The sequence below is a fragment of the Neoarius graeffei genome, chromosome 11 (genome assembly GCF_027579695.1).
Source record: "Neoarius graeffei isolate fNeoGra1 chromosome 11, fNeoGra1.pri, whole genome shotgun sequence".
NCBI lineage: Eukaryota > Metazoa > Chordata > Actinopteri > Siluriformes > Ariidae > Neoarius > Neoarius graeffei.
Genome location: NC_083579.1, coordinates 3,567,818 through 3,593,482, shown reverse-complemented (window position 1 = coordinate 3,593,482; position 25,665 = coordinate 3,567,818). Strand labels below are relative to the sequence as shown.

The window sequence follows — 25,665 nt, the reverse complement described above, 5'->3', positions numbered from 1 at the left end:
TGTTCTGCTCACCACACTTGTAAAGAGTGATGATATGAGTTACTATATCTTTCCTGGCAAAAAAAAAAAAGCTCGAACCATGAATCTGTCCATTTCCCTCTGACCTCTTTTATCAACAATGCATTTGTTTCTACCCACAGAACTGTCACTCAACCCAGTGTTTTCTGTTTTTGGCACCATTCTGTGTAAACTCTAGAGACTGTTGTGTGTGAAAACCCCAGGAAGGAAATCAGCAGTTTCTGAAATACTCAAACCACCAGTCCATCTGGCTCAAACCAATACCCATACTACAGTGAACGAAAGTCACACTTCACTGTGAGATCACAGTTTTTCTCATTCTGATGTTTGAACATTGTGAACATTAACGGAAGCTCTTGATTGGTATCTGCGTGATTTTATGCATCATGCTGCTGTCAAGTGATTGGCTGATTAGAGAACTGCATCAAACAGCAGGTGGATGGGTGGGTGTTCCTAATAAAGTGGCCATTGAGTGTATACTGTATGAGGGTCGTTTCATGTTGTGACAGAAAAATAAACAACAAGCTGGTGTGATGAAGCGGGATACTGTTACCACCCTAACATTGATTGCTTTCCAGTAACAGCACGCTGTGAATTGTTTTATTAACAATTGCTGAACAATTTGCATTTTTTTAAAGAAGGGCACGTCAAACTTTTTATCCAAAAATAGTTACATTTAATGTTGGGGAATATCTGTGTTATGAAAATGTTATTATATAATGAGTTATCACTCAGCAGCTACACCAACCTCTCTTTTTTCTCTCTCGAAGTTACAGAGATAAAAAAAAAAACGCAGCTGATTGTGTGAGCTGTTGCCAGTGAAATTATAACATACTAGAACGAGGGTATTAATATAATCCTGTGATATGCAGCTCCACTACACTCCAGTCAGAGCTGCTGTTATAGAGAATTAATCAACACCTTCTGACCAATCAGAGTCCAGAGCTCTACAGCACTTTTTTAAGTCTTATTTATACCTTTATTGAGCTCATCTCTATTTATATCTTAAAGAATTTTTACACACAGACAAAAAGCATCAGTTTTTCCGAATCTAATCTCGTCCTCTGGTTGTCTCCCGCAGAGACTCTGTCCAGCTTTAATCCAGGACTGAGAACACTGATACCGGAACCGAGGTGCTGAATAACACACACACACACACACACACACACACACACACACACACACACACACACTGTCCCTGATAATAAGTCCTCCGTGCTCTGAATTTGATCCTGCAGGGGTTTGATGGAGGAAACCAAGGATGTGGTTCAGTCACTCAACAATAATCAGGTTTGGCATTTACATGGAGATTCACACACTGTTACTGTACAGGAAGTGAAAATATCTTCAATATGATGAACTTGATAAGATGATCAGGAAAGTTTCCACAATTTTCTAGTGTAACATTAACCAGCTGACCAAAGTCAGACAGCATTAAAGTTGTTATCTGCTCTGCAAGTTCTAGGCTCTTCTTTGTTCATCTTTTCTGCTCAATATTTGCAGGTAATAAACTGTAAATAATCTACAGAAGTACATCTGTCTGTCTGTCTGTCTGTCTGTCTGTCTGTCTGTTTGTTTCTGTCTCTCTGTGTCTCTGTTTCTCTGTCTGTCTCTCTCTCTCTCTCTCTGTCTCTCTGTTTGTCTGTCTTTCTGTCTGTTTCTCTCTCTGTGTCTCTGTCTGTCTGTGTCTGTCTGTCTCTCCGTCTCTCTGTTTCTCTATCTGTCTCTTTCTCTGTGTGTCTCTCTGTTTGCCTGTCTCTCTGTCTGTTTCTCTCTCTGTGTCTCTGTCTCTCTTTTTTTCTCTGTTTCTCTGTCTCTCTGTCTCTCTCTCTCTGTTTCTCTGTTTCTCTGCCTGCTTGCCTGTCTGTTTCTCTGTCTGTCTGTCTCTCTCTGTCTCTCTCTGTCTGTCTGTCTCTCTCTCTGCCTCTCTGTTTGTCTCTCTCTCTCTGTCTCTCTCTGTTTGTCTGTCTCTCTCTCTCTCTCTCTGTCTCTCTGTGTCTCTGTGTCTGTCTGTGGCTCCGTTTCTCTGTCTGTCTGTCTCTCTCTCTCTGTTTCTCTGTCTGTCTGTCTCTCTTTTTCTCTGTCTGTCTGTCTGTCTGTCTGTCTGTCTGTCTGTCTGTCTGTCTGTCTGTTTCTCTCTCTGTCTGTCTTTCTGTTTCTCTGTCTCTCTATCTGTCTCTCTGTCTCTCCTCAGTGGAAGCTGCTGCTCTTCTTTGTGCCGGTGGATGAGCTCTGCGTCTGCCCGGGCCAGGTCACACATCACATCCTCATCCATAATCAATCAATCAACCTTTATTTCAGACACAAGAGTGGTCCATAGATACATAACTACATACAAAGACATACAGACATATTATAGATTTTGTAAAAAATAAACAACTAAAAAAAAATCATAGACATCCATGAAAAACTCAGGTCATCACATACAATACAGACTGCATCTCCAATGGTTCCACAATGTGGAGGTAAATCTAACTGCACTCATTGCAGGATTCACTAAGGCTACAATTATACCATTGCTAGACGCTGTTAACCTATACATACATCTGTACATAAGATTCCTGAGTACAGCAGGACATGTGGGGACATCAACTTGCACAAAAAGATAACTAGCACTACTCCATCTGGGCACTTTTAATAACAGCCTCATTCCATCATTATATGCCACATGGAGCTTATGGATGCTACTACTCTTATATCTCCTCCACAGATGGGCAGTGTACATCGGCATACAAAATGCTTTAAAAAGTGCTACTTTAACATAGGATGAACACATTCCAAATTTTCTTATAAGCATGTTAGCTTGAGCATATACCATTCGATACTGTCTATAGATATCACAAATATCAGACAAATCATCAGTTATGTAATGGTCCAGATACTTAGCCTCACTGCATATGCTAAGAGCTATACCAGACAAGAAGAAATTAGGAATGGGCAATTTCTTATCATCTTTACTTCTAATAATCATTATATTACTCTTATTGGCATTGTATTTAATGTTGAAGTCATAGCCATACTGAGAGCATATTCTCAACAGCTGTTGAAACCCAGCACTGCATGGACACAGAATCACCAAATCATCTGCATACATCAGGTGATTGATGATGCGGTCACCAATCATGCAGCCTGTTCTACAGCTGTTTAGAAGTGTTGAGAGACCATTCATATATATGTTAAAGAGAAAAGGGGACAACAAACTCCCCTGCCTGACTCCATTTCCAACTTTAAAAGGATCAGACATATTGTTATCCCATTTCACAAGCATAGACTGCTGCCCATACCAGTACACTAAGATTCTAATTAGACCCTTGGGAACTCCTCTGTTTAGTAGCTTTAAGAACAATTTCTCATGGTTTACACGATCAAAGGTCTTAGAAGCATCAATGAAGCACATAAAAATGGTTGTGTTGTGCCTATTATACAGATCAAGGATCTCTTTTAGTGCAAAAATGCACATATCAGTGCCATGTTTAGGTTTAAAGCCAAATTGGTTGTCCGAGGTCACAGCAACCTCCTCCAACCGATTCAGCAAAATCCTCCCTAAGACCTTTGACAGTATGTTAGCTAAGGCTATGGGTCAATAATTATCCAGAGAGTTTATCTTACCCGCCTTGTCTTTAATAATGGGCAACAGCATAACAGAAAGCATTGAGTCAGGTAAAACTCCATGAACTAAAAAAACAGAGAAGCACATAGAAAGTAGTGGACAGAGTTTTCTGCTTGCATATTTCAAATGCTCTACAGTGATCTTATCTGTACCACATGCCTTATTGTCTTTCAAAGACATGACTGCATTAAATATCTCTTGTGGGGAGACAGTAACAATCTCATTATCTTGTATTTCACCGATTACAAAAGTGTTACTTTTCACACAGTTAAACAGCTCCCTATAGTGCTTCTGCCATAGCTTAGTAATTTCATTGACACCAATGACGCCATCAATATTAGTTGGTAAAGATGTTTTAGAAGTATTTAAAATTTTAATTTCTTTCCAAAATTCCTTGTGATTATTATTATACAGTTTCTTTGCAAGAGAATCAGACCTCAAGGTATTTTCATATGACTTAATAAAACACAAGGCATATTTAAACTTTGCATTTGTTCTTTTCTTATAGTCAAACAACGGACCTTGCCTGATTTTACCTGCAGCAGCCCATGCTTTAAAAGCACTTCTAGCTTCTGCATGAAGCTCGCTTACAAAATCATTCCAACCTGGCTTGATGCTATGAGAGCTGGTTTTACACAATGACCCACTTGAAACAAGGAGAGACCTCACAATATGCTCATACATATCACATAAATCAGTGCTATGTTGAGGGTTCTTGCAATTAATATCATAGCATAAGATGGCATCCCTTGATACATAAATATTACTAAGCATTGTATCCGATAGTTGACTATAATCAAATAGATCTTTTTCAGACAAATTACCCCATGCTATTTTTCCCATGTTTAAATTGGTATCAACAAATGTCTGAGCAGGTACACAATCCATATCTACTGACAAGGAGAAGGGTACATGATCTGTAGTGGCAAATTCATAGTTAATCCTAACAGCCTCAATTGAATCATGAGCATCCGCTGTACAGACACAATGATCTAACCATGAGGTAGTGTGCCATGCAGGGCCGTAACTACCATTGAGGACACCGAGGTCATGTCCTCGGCATTTTTTTCCCACGGTATTTTTTTTTTTCACTCAGAAATGTGAAATTAATATATGATGAAAATCGTTCTGACTTTGATCGGTGGAAAATTCTAAATTCAGCTTGCATCCCCCTGTTCTCATTTGTTTGTCTAAAAATAAAGTCCACATAATCATTTTTAAATGAAGCTGAAATGTCCGACATTGGAAACATTTCATATTAGTCAGCTAAGCACCACGGGATATACAAGAGCTGAGAAGTGTTCTCATCAAGGTCCGACTCCGCAGCCAGGCAGTTTGTCAATTAGTCGTGGAATCTGAAAATTGACACAAGATGAAGAAGTCTACTACACTAAAACAAACCAAACTCAGCTCTGGAAAGTCAACAAGTGAGAGAAAAAGAAAGAGGGAAGAAGGGGAGTTAATTTTGCCAGTCACTGACAGTTATGTGCCGGAATGCTTATGATCATTAACAGTGCAATTTTAATTAGCATTTCAAGCAACAACAGTCGAAGCCACTTACAGATAGGATTTTCGTTTTCCAGGCGGCACAAACTCTTTTATTCTCTCTCTCTCTTGTCTCGATTTGATTTGGTGCGTTTCAGATCAGAAAAGGCTGGCCAGTTGTGACCTGTTGTTTATGAAGTTATTGGGTACTGACGAGACTTGAGCTATTTTGCTAACTTACCAGACTATAGGCTAACCTGAACCCAAGATGTTTTGATCATTGGTTGTATTTTCGAACGGAAATGAAAACGGGTAGCAAACTTATGTTCACATTTTATTTACAACATGATGTACCACCTCTGACTGCTTTCTGTCAATCATGAACAGCCCAGCCGCGTTCACAGCTCCTCCTCTGATCACCAATAATAATAATAATAATAATAGTAGTAGTAATAATAATAATAATAATAATGTTTTAAAATCAAATAGAGGACACTGGAGAGGGTGAGGATCAGCGAGTTGAAGAGAGAGAGCCAGGAGAGGAAGAGAAGGGAAGAACTGAGCCAGTAGAGGAAGAAAAGGGAAGAACTGAGTCATGAGAGGAAGAGATAACAGAATCAGGAGATAAAGATAGGGAAATAACAGGTGAAGATCAAGAAACTCCAAGTACAAGTTTGTCCATCCATGATCCGGCAAGCTATAAAAACAAAAGTTCCTACACAGATGAGGAGAAAAAGAACATTCTTCAGGGTAGATGGAGTAGGGACCAGTATAAATACCCCCAGCGTCAATTTGGGAAAAGGCTTCTGAGATATAGTGCTGAGTGGGAAAAAAAAACACCCCTGGCTACGGTACTCTCCATCTGAGGATGCTGCATATTGTTGTGATTGTGCAGTTTTGAAATTGTTAAAATAAACATGTTCACCTACATGTTCATCTCCTTGTTGGGCTTGTGATTTTGACTCGTTTCCAAAATGTATGAAAATTCACCATATTAGGACGGTTTTTTTTGGCAAATAAGATGTATCGCAATGTTTGACCTCGGTATTTGAAAAATCCTGGTTACGGCCCTGGTGCCATGCATCGCTAATATAAGTGTAGCTGTCATCAGGCAGGAGCACTTTACTAGATAAGATCAGGCCATTATCAGAACAGAACTGCCCAACATGTTTAGCAAAAACAGAGTGGTTATCAGAGACATCTGCATTAAAATCGCCCACAATAAAAAAGCAAATAGAGGCATTATCTTCTATAAAGGACATAATGAAAGACAGTCTATTGAGAAATTCATCTTCATTTTGGGAGCACTCATAAGGTGTATAAATATTCAAGACAATAAAGTTCTTATCTCCACAAATGAATTTAAGTCCTATGGCCCAGTCCACACCCAGTCTAATTACATTAACCAGTTGGTCATGCTTTTTGTGCCACAGTATAGCAACACCGCCAGCAATTCTGCCCCTTATAATTCTAGTACTCAGGTCCATAGTGGATTCACCAGCTCCTTAAAAATTCTTATGTAGACAGTTCAGACTCTCTAGATCTTGTTTAGGTAAAAACGTCTCTTGAACACACAGTACATCACAAGTCTCTAAAAGTTTGTCCACCACAAAGCGGCGCGCTTTATCTGCCTCAGTGTGCCCAACACGCAAACCACACGCATTATAAGACACTATATTAATTCTAGTCATTTATTCATGATGCTTCATAAATTCATAAATAAACTAAACATGTTAAATATACCTTTCATCTACATAGTGTACATTTACACTCGTACCTGATGGTTTTTTTTAAATAAATATATTATATATAAATCACCAGCTTTTATCCCTCATAACCGAGCATGGCTGAAGGTGACAGGTTCAGCAAAAAATGTTATAGTACATAAATCCAACTGTACCAATTATTAATAACTTAAAACCTAAATTCTTGCATATGTATTTCTGTGCAGAAGTCTTAGGCACATGTAAAGAAATGCTGTCAACCAAAAATGGCTTAAAATAATGAAATTAAATGTTTAAAAAAATACTATAAACAGTAATCAGTAAGCCATAATAAATGAAACAATAAATATCCATCTCAGGTCCAGTGAGTGCAGTTTTATGCGGAAATGATCTGTAGGTTTTCCTGAGCATCTTACAGAACCAGCCACAGTTCTTCTGGACACTTTGACTGTCACACTCACTTCTTCATTTTACACCAAAACCTAGCAGCCTTCATTATGTTTTCTTTTTTCATCTGAAAAGTGTCTCTTATGGAATATGCTGATCAGATACAAACTTTTTTTTCTGTAACATTTAATTTTGTGCTGGGAAAAAAAATGAACATCTGGACTCGAAAATGTTTTTGTAATGTTTTGACTCGATAATGAATGTAGAAATCATAAAATAGAAATCTATAGCAAAGTTTGTATGAACAAAAAAAATAAGGGGCCTAAGACTTTTGCACAGTAGTGTATTTTTCTGTCCTGTCCAATTTGACTCCTTTGCTTTCAGTTCACTTCGGCTTCCTTTAACGAAGTCCAAATGCAGTTATTGTGTAATGTTTGTATGTTCTATAGTTTATATATGAAAAGTTAAATTAATTCTTCTGTTCTTTTAGACTGGTTTAGCAGTTGAGGCGACAGTGCGGAGAGTGGAGGATGTGCTGGATAAACTCCATGAGAAGGTAGGGGAGAGCAGAGAGCAGGGAGACTGGGGATGAGATCTCAGCTTCTGTAGATTGTGTGAAATTCTTTGCAGGTCGCATCCCATTCATACTTCATTAGAGAGTGTTTACTGTACCCTCTTACCACAACATGAGTTTCTCAGCTTGGCACAGATACTGGCCTTCAGGACTCACTTTCTCTGTCATTATTTATTACAAGGAGAAATGCGACACTGAGGGGAGACATGGGACAAAAATAAAATCCCTAGCTTAATCCAAGATGTTTAATCTTTACTTATGATCAAAACTTATCCCATATGAACTGTATGGTGGTACAGCAATAGAAAAATGTCAGTTTACCCAAAACCTGACACAAATAAACAGCTCCAGTCTTAATAAATGACATTAAGTCATTTATATGTTTATATTAATTTATATTGTGGGTGGTAAAAGAGAGCAACTGGACTTGCTTGAAGATTCTTGAAGACGTTTCACCTCTCATCCAAAAGGCTTCTTCAGTTCTGACTAATAGGGAGTATCAGGTACAGTATTTATTCTCTCATGGATGAAAAGCAATCCTAAGGTGTCGCTGAGTCATCCTGTTGGTGTGGGTCACTGGGGGCTGGGTGTGAATGGCCTAGAGAGTCGTTGGGGTGATCAATGGATTGTTGGTTCTCTCTGTCCTCCTGTGAGTCACTGAAAACAGCTGGGTTTTGGTGTGCATTCAGTTGTCTGGGAAGTGTGCCAAGGACTGCATTGTAGGTGGCTGATAAATGATGTCTTAGACCCCCACCTCTGTTCAGTGATGGCCGTTCCAGGTTGACAAAAATGGCTTCTTTAACTCCTCGCTAATACCAACGATCCTCTCTGGCTGAAATGTGTACGTTGCAATCCTGAAATGAGTGTCCTTTGTTGTTAAGATGAAGATAGACAGCAGAGTTCTGGCCTGAGGAACTGGCTCTCCTGTGTTGAGCCATACGCCTGTGAAGCGGTTGTTTTGTTTCCCCAATATACAACTCTGATTCCAAAAAAGTTGGGACAAAGTACAAATTGTAAATAAAAACGGAATGCAATAATTTACAAATCTCAAAAACTGATATTGTATTCACAATAGAACATAGACAACATATCAAATGTCGAAAGTGAGACATTTTTGAAATTTCATGCCAAATATTGGCTCATTTGAAATTTCATGACAGCAGCACATCTCAAAAAAGTTGGGACAGGGGCAATAAGAGGCTGGAAAAGTTAAAGGTACAAAAAAGGAACAGCTGGAGGACCAAATTGCAACTCATTAGGTCAATTGGCAATAGGTCATTAACATGACTGGGTATAAAAAGAGCATCTTGGAGTGGCAGCGGCTCTCAGAAGTAAAGATGGGAAGAGGATCACCAATCCCCCTAATTCTGCGCCGACAAATAGTGGAGCAATATCAGAAAGGAGTTCGACAGTGTAAAATTGCAAAGAGTTTGAACATATCATCTACAGTGCATAATATCATCAAAAGATTCAGAGAATCTGGAAGAATCTCTGTGCGTAAGGGTCAATGCTGGAAAACCACACTGGGTGCCCGTGATCTTCGGGCCCTTAGACGGCACTGCATCACATACAGGCACGCTTCTGTATTGGAAATCACAAAATGGGCTCAGGAATATTTCCAGAGAACATTATCTGTGAACACAATTCACCGTGCCATCCGCCGTTGCCAGCTAAAAGTCTATAGTTCAAAGAAGAAGCCGTATCTAAACATGATCCAGAAGTGCAAACGTCTTCTCTGGGCCAAGGCTCATTTAAAATGGACTGTGGCAAAGTGGAAAACTGTTCTGTGGTCAGACGAATCAAAATGTGAAGTTCTTTATGGAAATCAGGGACGCCGTGTCATTCGGACTAAAGAGGAGAAGGACGACCCGAGTTGTTATCAGCGCTCAGTTCAGAAGCCTGCATCTCTGATGGTATGGGGTTGCATTAGTGCGTGTGGCATGGGCAGCTTACACATCTGGAAAGACACCATCAATGCTGAAAGGTATATCCAGGTTCTAGAGCAACATATGCTCCCATCCAGACGACGTCTCTTTCAGGGAAGACCTTGCATTTTCCAACATGACAATGCCAAACCACATACTGCATCAATTACAGCATCATGGCTGTGTAGAAGAAGGGTCCGGGTACTGAACTGGCCAGCCTGCAGTCCAGATCTTTCACCCATAGAAAACATTTGGCGCATCATAAAGCGGAAGATATGACAAAAAAGACCTAAGACAGTTGAGCAACTAGAATCCTACATTAGACAAGAATGGGTTAACATTCCTATCCCTAATGTGGGGATCTGTGTGTGGCTACCTGCACTGATGATGCAGGGCTTTGATTTGTGTGGCTGCTTGTTTTGTCACATCACCAACTAGGAAGTTATAAAGTTTGGCTTCCTCCTGCCATTTGCCATTGTGTCTGGGTTCCCCTGTTATGCAGAGTGAGTGCTTTGTGTTCCACTTCATGGAGGACACAGAGGTGACTGCCTGATTTTAAAGACTTGACCACCTATTGAGTAGTTGGGCTACAAACATTGATTTGCATTGGAATGTCCCATTTTGCTCCCGTGTTACTGTGCTGTGGGGGAGCACTGAACGCTCTTGCAAAACCAGGCCAGTCACTGTTTTACTGTTAGTTCACGCCTTTTTTGGTGGTGTTTTGTTTGTTTGTTTGGCTGCTCTGGCTGTCTTCAAATAGCCACAGTATTTACTTGCCCTGAGTGTTTCTACCTGGGTAAATATTGCCCCGTAGTTATACTGTACGTAAGCTTTAACTTTAGTCTATTGTTGTACTGGGAGCTGGCTGTTCTCCTGCTTTTGTCTCTATGTAGGTTCTCTCTGTACAGGGCCGGATCCGCACCTGACTAGCTCCTTTCTGTGGGGGGCTGCACTGAGGGGGGACACTTCTATCTTGGTGTGTACTGGTAATATACAACACAGTGTGTCATATTGTAGTGATATTCACAGCTATTACATGTGTGTGTGCAGTGCTTGCTGTGTGCATGCTTGTGTGGTGTGGGTTTTGCTGCCTCTTTCCTCTCTCTCACTGGGGCCACCTGAGATGGGAGCTGTGTGTGCTGATCCAACCTTATTACTTTGAGGAGTCCCAGCCAGTTGCCCTCCATTGTCCTTGTTCCTGTCTTTCACATCATTTAATTGTATTTATACTAATTTGTAATAAATTTGAACTGCTCATAGTAACTGCTCATAGCCTCTTGTAAACTGTTCCTTTGCGGGGAAGGTTTAGCATCAGTCACACTGCAGAGTTGAGGGGTTTCCCCCGCCCAGATAGGGGGTGGCGTAGTCCGTGGTATTCTGCATGTCAGGTACTACACTAAACTTGAGCAACTTGTCTCCTCAGTCCCCAGACGTTTACAGACTGTTGTAAAGAGAAAAGGGCATGTCTCACAGTGGGAAACATGGCTTTGTCCCAACTTTTTTGAGATGTGTTGTTGTCATGAAATTTAAAATCACCTAAGTTTTCTCTTTAAATGACACATTTTCTCAGTTTAAACATTTGATATGTCATCTACAGTGGTGCTTGAAAGTTTGTGAACCCTTTAGAATTTTCTATATTTCTGCATAAACATGACCTAAAACATCATCAGATTTTCACACAAGTCCTAAAAGTAGATCAAGAGAACCCAGTTAAACAAATGAGACAAAAATATTACACTTGGTCATTTATTTATCGAGGAAAATGATTCAATATTACATATCTGTGAGTGGCAAAAGTATGTGAACCTCTAGGATTAGCAGTTAATTTGAAGGTGAAATTAGAGTCAGGTGTTTTCAATCAATGGGATGACAATCAGGTGTGAGTGGGCACCCTGTTTTATTTAAAGAACAGGGATCTATCAAAGTCTGATCTTCACAACACATGTTTGTGGAAGTCTATCATGGCACGAACAAAGGAGATTTCTGAGGACCTCAGAAAAAGCGTTGTTGATGCTCATCAGGCTGGAAAAGGTTACAAAACCATCTCTAAAGAGTTTGGACTCCACCGATCCACAGTCAGATAGATTCTGTACAAATGGAGGAAATTCAAGACCATTGTTACCCTCCCCAGGAGTGGTCAACCAACAAAGATCACTCCAAGAGCAAGGCGTGTAATAGTTGGTGGGGTCACAAAGGACCCCAGGGTAACTTCTAAGCAACTGAAGGCCTCTCTTACATTGGCTAATGTTAATGTTCATGAGTCCACCATCAGGAGAACACTGAACAACAATGGTGTGCTTGTCAGGGTTGCAAGGAGAAAGCCACTGAACTCCAAAAAGAATATTGCTGCTCATCTGCAGTTTGCTAAAGATCACATGGACAAGCCAGAAGGCTATTGGAAAAATGTTTTGTGGACAGATGAGACCAAAATAGAACTTTTTGGTTTAAATGAGAAGCATTATGTTTGGAGAAAGGAAAGCACTGCATTCCAGCATCAGAACCTTGTCCCTTCTGTGAAACATGGTGGTGGTAGTATCATGGTTTGGGCCTGCTTTGCTGCATCTGGGCCAGGACGGCTTGCCATCATTGATGGAACAATGAATTCTGAATTATACCAACGAATTCTAAAGGAAAATGTCAGGACATCTGTCCATGAACTGAATCTCAAGAGAAGGTGGGTCATGCAGCAAGACAACGACCCTAAGCACACAAGTCGTTCTACCAAAGAATGGTTAAAGAAGAAGAAAGTTAATGTTCTGGAATGGCCAAGTCAAAGTCCTGACCTTAATCCAATGGAAATGTTGTGGAAGGACCTGAAGCAAGCAGTTCACGTAAGGAAACCCACCAACATCCCAGAGTTGAAGCTGTTCTGTATGGAGGAACGGGCTAAAATTCCTCCAAGCCGGTGTGCAGGACTGATCAACAGTTACCGCAAATATTTATTTGCAATTATTGCTGCACTAGGGGGTCACACCAGATACTGAAAGCAAAGGTTCACATCCTTTTGCCACTCACAGATATGTAATATTGGATCATTTTCCTCAATAAATAAATGACCAAGTATGATATTTTTGTCTCATTTGTTTAACTGGGTTCTCTTTATCTACTTTTAGGACTTGTGTGAAATTCTGATGATGTTTTAGGTCATATTTATCAAATCAAATCAAATCAAGTTTATTTGTACAGCGCTTTTAACAATAAACATTGTCACAAAGCAGCTTTACAGAATTTGAACGACTTAAAACATGAGCTAATTTTATCCCTAATCTATCCCCAATGAGCAAGCCTGTGGCGACGGTGGCAAGGAAAAACTCCCTCAGACGACATGAGGAAGAAACCTCGAGAGGAACCAGACTCAAAAGGGAACCCATCCTCATTTGGGCAACAACAGACAGCCTGACTATAATATTAACAGTTTTAACAGGTATAACCCTCAACTGTCCTCATGGGGCCGTCCTTCACAGGAGTGGGGCGATAAAACTCCGACCAGACACAGGGCACCAGGATGGATCAAGCAGGTCCGAGGGGCAGAAGAGGCCAGCATCTCAATCCCAGGATCAACATGTAACTCAGAGGGACAGATGGGGGGGGGGGGGGGGGGGGAAGAGAGAGAGAGAGAAAGAAAACACGTTGTTAGGTATGCCCTAAAAATGACAAGTATTAAATCTGTGTGGTAGGCTCGCAGAGACGAGAGTCTTTACATCAGGCATAACACACAATGGCATGTTAATATGGTAAAAAATATATCATGACCTGCTCTGGCTGGATGCTTGATTGGGTGATGGGAGCACACTCCTCAGCAATGATGAGATGCAGATGGGACCCTTAGGCCTGGCCAAGACAATTCAGTTACATTTCACCGGGTCTGGGACATGCGACAGAATGTCTGACGGCCGATTCCCTGCAGGCTACGATAGCCAGTCGAGGTCCCCACCGTCTCCACCAAAAGATTTCCTGTTGACTCCATGTAACTCAGAGGGACAGATTTGGGGTGGGGGGGAGAGAAAGAAAACACAGGTGGTTAGGTATGCCCAATGTCACCTGAATAAGTAGGAACAGTATACACATTGCACCGAGTACAAGCAGGGACTCCGGCAACTAACTATGACAGCATAACTAAAAGGAGAGAGCCAGAAGGTAACACAGGCATGAGGGAGCCCCGGGACATAAAACAGCAGCCACTACACCGTCAACAAACTCGAGTGAGCAAGCGAGTGGGGACTGACAGCATCCATACATCCCAGTTTACCAAAACACTCTGTCTGAGGATCCGCCAGATCTACTCCTTTACCTCATAAACACCATTAACACAAGGCTTGACTAAACAGATATGTTTTCAGCCGAGACTTAAATGCTGAGACTGTGTCTGGTTCCCGAACATTACTTGGAAGGCTGTTCCATAACAGTGGGGCTTTGTAAGAAAAGGCTCCGCCCCCTGATGTAGCCTTCACTATACGAGGTACCAGCAGATAGCCTGCACCTTTTGATCTAAGTAGGCGTGGCGGGTCATAGAGGAGCAGAAGTTCACTCAGGTACTGTGGTGCGAGACCATTTAGTGCTTTAAAGGTCAATAGTAGTATTTTATAATCAATACGAAATTTGATTGGGAGCCAATGCAGTGTGGATAAGACAGGCGTGATGTGGTCATATTTTCTAGTTCTAGTAAGGACTCTTGCTGCGGCATTTTGAACTAACTGGAGCTTGTTTATGCACTTATTGGAACAACCAGACAGTAAGGCATTACAATAATCCAACCTGGAGGTAACGAAAGCATGGACTAGTTTTTCTGCATCATGCAATGACATTAAATTTCTTATCTTTGCAATATTTCTGAGATGAAAGAAAGCTATCCGGGTGATGTTATCAATGTGAGTTTCGAATGAAAGACTGGGGTCAGTAATCACTCCGAGGTCTTTTACTGCTGCACGTGAAGAAACAGAAAGGCCATCCAGAGTTACTGTGTAATCAGAAAACTTACTTCTAGCTGTATGTGGTCCTAGCACAAGCTTCAATATTTATGCAGAAATATAGAAAATTCTAAAGAGTTCACAAACTTTCAAGCACCACTGTATGTTCTATTCTGAATAAAATATGGAATTTTGAAACTTCCACATCATTGCATTCTATTTTTATTTACAATTTGTACTTTGTCCCAACTTTTTTGGAATCGGGGTTGTACAAGTCCATGCATTCCTCACTGCACTGAATTGCATACACTACATTGTCCTGTTTGTGTCTGGCTATTCTGTCCTTAGGGTGGACCAGTTTCTGCTTCAGGGTGTTACTGGGTCTGAAATGTACCGGAATGTTGCGTTTGTAGAAGTTCCTCCTGAGTTTCTCAGATAGACCAGAAATGTAGGGAATGACAATGTTCTTGCATTTGTTCTTGTTCTCCTCCCTGTCCATTATGTTCCTTTTTCTGCTTTTGAAGAAAGCCCAGTTGGGATACCCACAGTTCTGAAGCGCTTTCTTGATGTGATTCTGCTCCTTCTCTTTTCCCTCTATTGTAGGAATGTTCTGAGCCCTGTGTTGCAAGGTCCTAATGACCCCCAATTTGTGTTCCAGTGGGTGGTGTGAGTTGAAGAGTAGGTACTGGTCTGTGTGTGGGGGTTTCCGGTAGACCTCGATGCTAAGGCTTCTGTCTTGTCTAATGTGTACATCACAATCCAAGAAGGCTAGATTATTCCCACTGACATCCTCCCGAGTGAAATTGATGCATTGATGTGCTTAGAGAAGGCTTCCACCTCATGGGTTTTGATTTTAACCCAGGTGTTATCCACATATCTGAACCAGTGGCTGGGAGCACCTCCTGAAAAAGTGGTCAAAGCTTTATGTTCCACTTCCTCCATGTATAGATTAGCCCCAGTAGGGGACACCGGTGAGCCCATGGCACATCCATGCTTCTGTCTGTAGAAACTTTCATTAAACTGGAAATAGGTGGTGGTCAGGCAGAGGTCAAGCAGGGTGCAAATCTGGTCCTTGGTGAGGTTCGTTCTATCCAGTAAGGTGCTGACTTGAAGGAGTCGTTTTCTAACAGATTCGACTGCTTCTGTGGTGGGAATGCAGATGAATAGAGAAGTGATATCATAGGAAACCATGGTTTCATCTGAGTCTAGTTTGAGGTCTGCAACTTTAGTCGCAAAATCTTGGGAGTTTTTGACATGATGTGGCATGTTTCCAACAAGAGGAGCCAGGATGGTGGCTAGCTGTTTGGCAATGTTATAGGTGACAGAGTTTATACTGCTGATGATAGGTCTGAGTGGAGCTCCTTCCTTGTGAATCTTGTGGAGTCCGTATATGAAAGGAACGGCTTCCCCAGGGTACAATCTGTAGAACAGAGATCGGTTGATGGCATGGTCCTTTTCTAGTTGTTGCAGGCAGCTAACAACTTTTTTTTTTTGTAACAACTGGTGGGGTCCCGCCTCAAGGTTTCATAGGTGGTTGTCGCTGAGGAGACTGTTCATCTTTGAGTGGTAGTCTGCTGTGTTTAGCACCACTGTGCATCTCCCTTTGTCAGCAGGAAGGATGGTGATGTTCCGGCCTCTTTGAAGCAATGTAAAAGCCCTCCTTTCTTGGTTCATGAGGTTGGAGGGGAGTGCTTTCGCACTGGACAGAGCAGCTGATATCTTCAGTCTAAGTTGTTCTGCCTCTGTGTTGGTCAGATTGTTGTTTCTGATGGCTGACTCTGTGGCTGTGATGAGGTCTACCACTGGTATCCGCTCTGGTGAAACTGCAAAGTTAAGTCCCTTGGATAAAACATCTTTCTCTGGTTGGGTGAGTATAAAGATATAGAACTCCTGCTGGTTGCCAGTCGCCTTTGTTGGCTTGGACATGTAACAAGAATGGACAAAAACAGGCCTACAAAAGCTCTTTTGTATGGTGAGCTAGCAAAAGGTACCCATAAAATTGGAAGGCCAAAACTACAATATAAAGACACTTGTAAAAATGCCCTTAAATGTGGAGGTGTCATCAATGAATGGAAAAGAAAGGCTGCCATCAGGACTGAGTGGAGAAAATTGATGTGTAACACCTGCACTAAAATAGATGACAAAAGGAAGAAGGAATATGAAAGGAGAAGGGAAAAAAAGAAGACATGATCAGTCAAAAGTGGACAATTTGTAAATATGTCTGTCGAACTGTTATTCCTATGTGCAAAACTCGTGTCGAGTAATAGTGTGTGTATTAATTTATATATTTATAGTTTTATTTATTTATTTCACAATTAATTTCATAGATTTATTTATTTATTATTGACTTAAATGCCATTCCACATTGTGAACCCGTATAACCTCAGGGCAAAGCAAAGATAGAAAACATTAACCCAATGTACAACGAATGTAGCTTGGCTTATTGGCGTTATTTGGAAACAGTGGATAATTATGCACGTACATCTCCCTTTTTTTTGAGCCAAAGTGTTACTTTAAGAAGTGGTATTCCTTTTATGCTGGTTTTGGGGTAAAATTAATAAAATATTCTGTTTTTAGTTGAATCACACTCTGGTTCACGTTGTGGTTTGGGGCGGCCGAGTTGATGGCAGGTACGTCTTCATCTCCTGACCAAAAAAAAAAATATTCGTTGTTTTTTTTCTTTTTGAATGAATGAATTACCTTATTGTGTGTGTGTGTGTGTATAGAGTATGTGAGTGTGAAGAGGGTGCTGCCGGTGCAGACACACAGAAATATCATCGACTGGAAAGAGCCATCATTATGGCTAAAATTCAGGTATTTTACGGACAACTTTCTCTGTGGTGTATGGATTTCTCAGGGCCATCACAAGTGTGTGTGTGTGTGTGTGTGTACAGGACAGTCTTGGTGCCCTCCTGCAACGGCGTCATCAATGGAGCGATGGAGAAACCTTCACTGTGGTCCTGCAATCCAGTCCAATATACTTCGATTCCTCAAATGATTCAGTGAGTCAAATTCACAGAATCACTCTTGAGACTCATTAAGCGTGCTGAACAAAGTCAAACCCTTCTGTCAGGTTTAAACACATGAGACACATTAAGATGCTTGGAGAATGTTGCATGCGAGATATCAAAATTCTGATACAGTAATTCAGTGAATGTGACAGAACGATTCAGTGATTCAGTGAATCAGTGAACCAAAATCAAATACAGTGGTGCTTGAAAGTTTGTGAACCCTTTAGAATTTTCTATATTTCTGCATAAATATGACCTAAAACATAATCAGATTTTCACACAAGTCCTAAAAGTAGATAAAGAGAACCCAGTTAAACAAATGAGACAAAAATATTATACTTAGTCATTTATTTATTGAGGAAAATGATTCAATATTACATATCTGTGAGTGGTAAAAGTATGTGAACCTTTGCTTTCAAGTGTGACCCCCTTGTGCAGCAATAACTGCAACTAAATGTTTGCGGTAACTGTTGATCAGTCCTGCACACCGGCTTGGAGGAATTTTAGCCCGTTCCTCCGTACAGAACAGCTTCAACTCTGGGATGTTGGTGGGTTTCCTCACATGAACTGCTCGCTTCAGGTCCTTCCACAACATTTCCATTGGATTAAGGTCAGGACTTTGACTTGGCCATTCCAAAACATTCACTTTATTCTTCTTTAACTGTTCTTTGGTAGAACGACTTGTGTGCTTAAGGTCATTGTTTTGCTGCATGACCCACCTTCTCTTGAGCCTGATGAGCATCAACAATGCTTTTTCTGAGGTCCTCAGAAATCTCCTTTGCTCGTGCCATGATACACTTCCACAAACATGTGTTGTGAAGATCAGATTTTGATAGATCCCTGTTCTTTAAATAAAACAGGGTGCCCACTCACACCTGATTGTCATCCCATTGATTGAAAACACCCGACTCTAATTTCACCTTCAAATTAACTGCTAATCCTAGAGGTTCACATACTTTTGCCACTCACAGATATGTAATATTGGATCATTTTCCTCAATAAATAAATGACCAAGTATAATATTTTTGTCTCATTTGTTTAACTGGGTTCTCTTTATCTACTTTTAGGACTTGTGTGAAAATCTGATGATGTTTTAGGTCATATTTATGAGAAATATAGAAAATTCTAAAGGGTCACAAACTTTCAAGCACCACTGTATGCTTTAAAAGATTCTCAACCGGCATTCTGTATTTACTGTATAACAGTATACACATATCACATGCTTAATAAAATCTGATTTGGGGGATTTATTTTGTTTATGATAATAAAAATAATCTGAAATTGACAGTACAAAAGTGATCTTGGTTTTTATTCAGGCTTGGATAGGAAGACAGGAAAGAAATGACCTTTTAAACTGGAGCCAAATTGCACCATAAAAGTACCATAAACATTTATTATTTACCTGCAGAGTCGATTTTCTTCTTAGGTGTTTGCCATTCTGGATTTATGGTATCATTACTGTCAGTTTAAATGTAAAACCAAGAAATAACAGGAATGTGGGACAATTATTATTATTATTATTATTATTATTATTATGATTAAAGAAGAAGAAGACATTTATATGGTAATACAGTGGTGCTTGAAAGTTTGTGAACCCTTTAGAATTTGCTATATTTCTGCATAAATATGACCCAAAACATCATCAGATTTTCACAAGTCCTAAAAGTAGATAAAGAGAACCCAGTTAAACAAATGAGACACAAATATTATACTTGTTCATTTATTTATTGAGGAAAATGATCCAATATTACATATCTGTGAGTGGCAGAAGTATGTCAACCTTTGTTTCCAGTATCTGGTGTGACCCCCTTGTGCAGCAATAACTGCAACTAAACGTTTGCGGTAACTGTTGATCAGTCCTGCACACTGGCTTGGAGGAATTTTAGCCCGTTCCTCCGTACAGAACAGCTTCAACTCTGGGATGTTGGTGGGTTTCCTCACATGAACTGCTCACTTCAGGTCCTTCCACAACATTTCCATTGGATTAAGGTCAGGACTTTGACTTGGCCATTCCAAAACATTAACTTTATTCTTCTTTAACCATTCTTTGGTAGAACGACTTGTGTGCTTAGGGTCGTTGTCTTGCTGCATGACTCACCTTCTCTTGAGATTCAGTTCATGGACAGATGTCCTGACATTTTCCTTTAGAATTCACTGGTATAATTCAGAATTCATTGTTCCATCAATGATGGCAAGCCATCTTGGCCCAGATGCAGCAAAACAGGCCCAAACCATGATACTACCACCACCATGTTTCACAGATGGGATAAGGTTCTTATGCTGGAATGCAGTGTTTTCCTTTCTCCAAACATAACACTTCTCGTTTAAACCAAAACATTCTATTTTGGTCTCATCCATCCACAAAACATTTTTCCAATAGCCTTCTGGCTTGTCCATGTGATCTTTAGCAAACTGCAGATGAGCAGCAATGTTCTTTTTGGAGAGCAGTGGCTTTCTCCTTGCAACCCTGCCATGCACACCATTGTTGTTCAGTGTTCTCCTGATGGTGGACTCATGAACATTAACATTAGCCAATGTGAGAGAGGCCTTCGGTTGCTTAGAAGTTACCCTGGGGTCCTTTGTGACCTCGCTGACTATTACACGCCTTGCTCTTGGGCCAAGTTTACATTAGACCATATCTGTCTCGTTTTCTTTGTGGATGCACTGTCTGTTTACATTAAAATGCCTGGAAACGCCAGGAAACGGGAATCTGCCAGGGTCCACGTATTCAATCCAGATCGTGTCTGGTCCGGTGCTGTGTAAACATTGAGAATACGCGGATACGCTGTGCTGAGCTCTAGCTGGTGTCGTCATTGGACAACATCACTGTGACATCCACCTTCCTGATTCGCTGGCGTTGGTCATGTGACGCGACTGCTGAAAAACGGCGCGGACTTCCGCCTTGTATCACCTTTCATTAAAGAGTATAAAAGTATGAAAATACTGCAAATACTGATGCAAATACTGCCCATTGTGTAGTTATGATTGTCTTTAGGCTTGCCATCCTTCCACTTGCAAGTGGTAAGTGACGCGCATGCCCGACATGCACTGAGATCACACACACAGCGTCTCCGTCCCGAATCACTGCTCGTGCGCTCCACTCGCGCGCTCTGTGAGCTGCGCAGGGCCGGAGCGCGCACCCTCCAGAGGGCACTCGCTGTTCAGGGCAGAGTGATTTGGAGCGCAGGATGCCTGCGGAGCCGAGCGTATCCGTGTATTGGCGTTGCTGTGTGCATGCGAATCGTGTATTGGCGTTGCTGTGTGCACACTAATGGTTTTAAAAACGTTAATCTGATGATCCGCTGATACGGTCTAATGTAAACCCCACCTTGGAGTGATCTTTGTTGGTCGACCACTCCTGGGGAGGGTAACAATGGCCTTGAATTTCCTCCATTTGTACGCAATCTGTCTGACTGTGGATTGGTGGAGTCCAAACTCTTTAGAGATGGTTTTGTAAACGTTTCCAGCCTGATGAGCATCAACAACGCTTTTTCTGAGGTCCTCAGAAATCTCCTTTGTTCATGCCATGATACACTTCCACAAACATGTGTTGTGAAGATCAGACTTTGATAGATCCCTGTTCTTTAAATAAAACAGGGTGCCCACTCACACCTGATTACCATCCCATTGATTGAAAACACCTGACTCTAATTTCACCTTCAAATTAACTGCTACTTTTGCCACTCACAGATATGTAATATTGGATCATTTTCCTCAATAAATAAACGACCAAGTATAATATTTTTGTCTCATTTGTTTAACTGGGTTCTCTTTATCTACTTTTAGGACTTGTGTGAAAATCTGATGATGTTTTAGGTCATATTTATGCAGAAATATAGCAAATTCTAAAGGGTTCGCAAACTTTCAAGCACCACTGTATATTGTTTTTTATTTTCACATATTTAAATTATTTTCACATATTATCTTTAACATTTTTTTAAACAAAAGAGTTTGAAAAGACAGCAATACAAATATAATACTAGAAAAGCACTTGGAGAGCGCAGATCTCTGCCAAGAATCCTTTAAAAAAATCGGGGATCCAGAAGGTGATCCAGATCGCCACCAAAATTTAATGGATTGTTACTTGTGCCCAGTCACACCTCTGGAAAAAATTTCAGAGCAATCCGTTCATAACTTTTTCCGTAATGTTGCTAACAGACAAACCAACAAACAAACCAACGCTACCGAAAACATAACCTCCTTAGCGGAGGTAATAATATAATATAATATAATATAATATAATATAATATAATATAATATAATATAATATAATATAATATAATATAATATAATATAATATAATATAATATAATATAATATAATATAATATAATATAATATAATATACAACCCTGATTCCAAAAAAGTTAGGACAAAATACAAATTGTAAATAAACACGGAATGCAATAATTTACAAATCTCAAAAACTGATATTGTATTCACAATAGAACATAGACAACATATCAAATGTCGAAAGTGAGACATTTTGAAATTTCATGCCAAATATTGGCTCATTTGAAATTTCATGACAGCAACACATCTCAAAAAAGTTGGGACAGGGGCAATAAGAGGCTGGAAAAGTTAAAGGTAATTGCAACTCATTAGGTCAATTGGCAATAGGTCATTAACATGACTGGGTATAAAAAGAGCATCTTGGAGTGGCAGCAGCTCTCAGAAGTAAAGATGGGAAGAGGATCACCAATCCCCCTAATTCTGCGCCGACAAATAGTGGAGCAATATCAGAAAGGAGTTCGACAGTGTAAAATTGCAAAGAGTTTGAACATATCATCATCTACAGTGCATAATATCATCAAAAGATTCAGAGAATCTGGAAGAATCTCTGTGCGTAAGGGTCAAGGCCGGAAAACCATACCGGGTGCCCGTGATCTTCGGGCCCTTAGACGGCACTGCATCACATACAGGCATGCTTCTGTATTGGAAATCACAAAATGGGCTCAGGAATATTTCCAGAGAACATTATCTGTGAACACAGTTCACCGTGCCATCCGCCGTTGCCAGCTAAAACTCTATAGTTCAAAGAAGAAGCCGTATCTAAACATGATCCAGAAGTGCAGACGTCTTCTCTGGGCCAAGGCTCATTTAAAATGGACTGTGGCAAAGTGGAAAACTGTTCTGTGGTCAGATGAATCAAAATTTGAAGTTCTTTATGGAAATCAGGGACGCCGTGTCATTCGGACTAAAGAGGAGAAGGACGACCCAAGTTGTTATCAGTGCTCAGTTCAGAAGCCTGCATCTCTGATGGTATGGGGTTGCATTAGTGCATGTGGCATGGGCAGCTTACACATCTGGAAAGACACCATCAATGCTGAAAGGTATATCCAGGTTCTAGAGCAACATATGCTCCCATCCAGACGACGTCTCTTTCAGGGAAGACCTTGCATTTTCCAACATGACAATGCCAAACCACATACTGCATCAATTACAGCATCATGGCTGTGTAGAAGAAGGGTCCGGGTACTGAACTGGCCAGCCTGCAGTCCAGATCTTTCACCCATAGAAAACATTTGGCGCATCATAAAACGGAAGATATGACAAAAAAGACCTAAGACAGTTGAGCAACTAGAATCCTACATTAGACAAGAATGGGTTAACATTCCTATCCCTAAACTTGAGCAACTTGTCTCCTCAGTCCCCAGACGTTTACAGACTGTTGTAAAGAGAAAAGGGGATGTCTCACAGTGGTAAACATGGCCTTGTCCCAACTTTTTTGAGATGTGTTGTTGTCATGAAATTTAAAATCACCTAATTTTTCTCTTTAAATGACACATTTTCTCAGTTTAAACATTTGATATGTCATCTATGTTCTATTCTGAATAAAATATTGAATTTTGAAACTTCCACATCATTGCATTCCGTTTTTATTTACAATTTGTATTTTGTCCCAACTTTTTTGGAATTGGGGTTGTAATATAATATAATATAATATAATATAATATAATATAATATAATATAATATAATATAATATAATATACCCGTGTCCACGTGGGTTTCCTCCGGGTGCTCCGGTTTCCCCCACAGTCCAAAGACATGCAGGTTAGGTTAACTGGTGACTCTAAATTGAGCGTAGGTGTGAATGTGAGTGTGAATGGTTGTCTGTGTCTATGTGTCAGCCCTGTGATGACCTGGCGACTTGTCCAGGGTGAACCCCGCCTTTCGCCCGTAGTCAGCTGGGATAGGCTCCAGCTTGCCTGCGACCCTGTAGAACAGGATAAAGCGGCTCGAGATAATGAGATGAGATGAGATAATATAATATAATATAATATAATATAATATAATATTAAAAAATATATAAAAATTATAAATAACATAATATAGAAATATTATTTAATATAATATAATAATATAAAATATATTTTTTAAAAAGCTAAACAACAAATCTATTCATATTCATAATCCCATACGTTCATCTATTTTTATTTATTTTATTGGCAAAAAAATAGTTCCAGGCTTAAAAACTAATGTTTCAATGATTTTTTAAAATTAAAATCTAAAAAAAAATTAAAGAATAAAAAAGGACAAATGAAATATTTGAGAAAAAATAGATTTAAATATCCAATCAGCTATTTACTGTGAGTCAGAGCTTTAAATATGGTCTAATTTAATCTAATTTCATCCAAATTTCTGTTTAAAAAGAAAAATACTTCATTTATATTGCTTCAGCAAATCTACATCAAAGACCAAGCAAGGAAACATTTGATCAAGGTCACAGTGTCAAGGTCAAATCTTCCTGTTGAGTAGCCAGTAAAAACAGACACGTTCAACTCGCTAGGTTTTTTCGGCTAACAGACGAGCAGCTTGTTCTCTGTCTGAGCATTGTGAGTTATGTGTACACATCCGATCAGTGCAGGCTCATCCTCCACTTAGCATCATTATCATTTATCCACTGAGCCTTAAGAATCTTCTGGAACTGCACCATGTGAAAGTGTTCATTTGGCTGAATAGCACTTCCTGTCTTTGAACACTCAGGCTAATAATAAACAGGGAACATTCTAGCTAACATCAGAATCCAATTCAAGAATAAAACTCTGAACAGATTCTTCAGTCAGATCAGATTAAGTAGCGTCAGGTTGCTCGGGTCTTTTTCTAAACTCTGAAGTGGTTTATAAGGACAGTGAACTGAAATGATGTGCTGTGAAATTTCTGTGCTGCAGGAGGAAAAAGACTCGCAGATGTTCACACAGCTGTGGAACAACCTGGTGAGTTTACCTCAGAGATATGAACACAAGCCAACGATCCATGCTTAAAACACCAACAGGTTGTACAGATAAAAACGTACTGCACAGATTAGATTAGATCAATTTAGATCAGATTAGATGAGATGAGATGAGATTAGATACATGAGATGTGGATAAACTCAAGGGCATCACTGGAGATAATTTAATCTTAACAGTCATCAGCGTTTGTCACAAACTGTCGATCATACAGCTCCTGTTTTAGCCAATCACGCTGGTTTATTTTCAGCTACAGTCAATGGTGTCGGAGGTGGAGGGGCAGAGCCTCACGGGTTCCAACCCTTCACATGTGAGTGCAGGGTGAACGACCTGAAGGTCAAGAACTGAGTTATGGATTTGAGGAGCCTCTTTTTTTCTCTGGCACGACTTTGAGCGTTTATTATTTTCTTATATAAGACGATATATTTTACGATCTATGTGTGAGTTTCTGTGAACAACTGAGCAAAAAAAAAGAGCAGTTTATTATTATTAGTAGTAGTAGTAGTATAGTAATTTAGTTGGAAAAGGTATCATTTATTTTAGAAATATCTTTATCTATTTATTAAATATAATAAAATTTCCTGGATTATTAATTACTGCTAAGAAACTACCATGTTTTTGTAGTTTGTAATTTGTAAGATTCATATTATACTAATTATATTAATTACAATATGGTGTATTTTTTAAAATATGCCATGTATTAATTTTGCTGGAAAATTTATTCATTTTAGAAATTTGTCTTTTCGGAAATATGCACTTATCTAAACCTATTTCTTTAAAGTAGTTTACACA

The 25,665-nt window shown here is 39.9% G+C and overlaps 1 protein-coding gene across 1 annotated transcript in view; it reads left to right on the top strand.

Moving 5' to 3' along the window:
* The window catches only part of plb1 (phospholipase B1), a 120,915-nt gene that overhangs the window by 30,291 nt on the left and 64,959 nt on the right, over positions 1 to 25,665 (top strand). The window contains exons 3-10 of the mRNA XM_060934831.1: positions 1,100 to 1,151; positions 1,257 to 1,308; positions 2,213 to 2,269; positions 7,715 to 7,780; positions 17,208 to 17,260; positions 17,357 to 17,444; positions 17,525 to 17,632; positions 24,814 to 24,858. Of these exons, the coding sequence (XP_060790814.1) occupies positions 1,100 to 1,151; positions 1,257 to 1,308; positions 2,213 to 2,269; positions 7,715 to 7,780; positions 17,208 to 17,260; positions 17,357 to 17,444; positions 17,525 to 17,632; positions 24,814 to 24,858 (521 nt within the window). The remainder of the gene's footprint in view (positions 1 to 1,099; positions 1,152 to 1,256; positions 1,309 to 2,212; positions 2,270 to 7,714; positions 7,781 to 17,207; positions 17,261 to 17,356; positions 17,445 to 17,524; positions 17,633 to 24,813; positions 24,859 to 25,665) is intronic.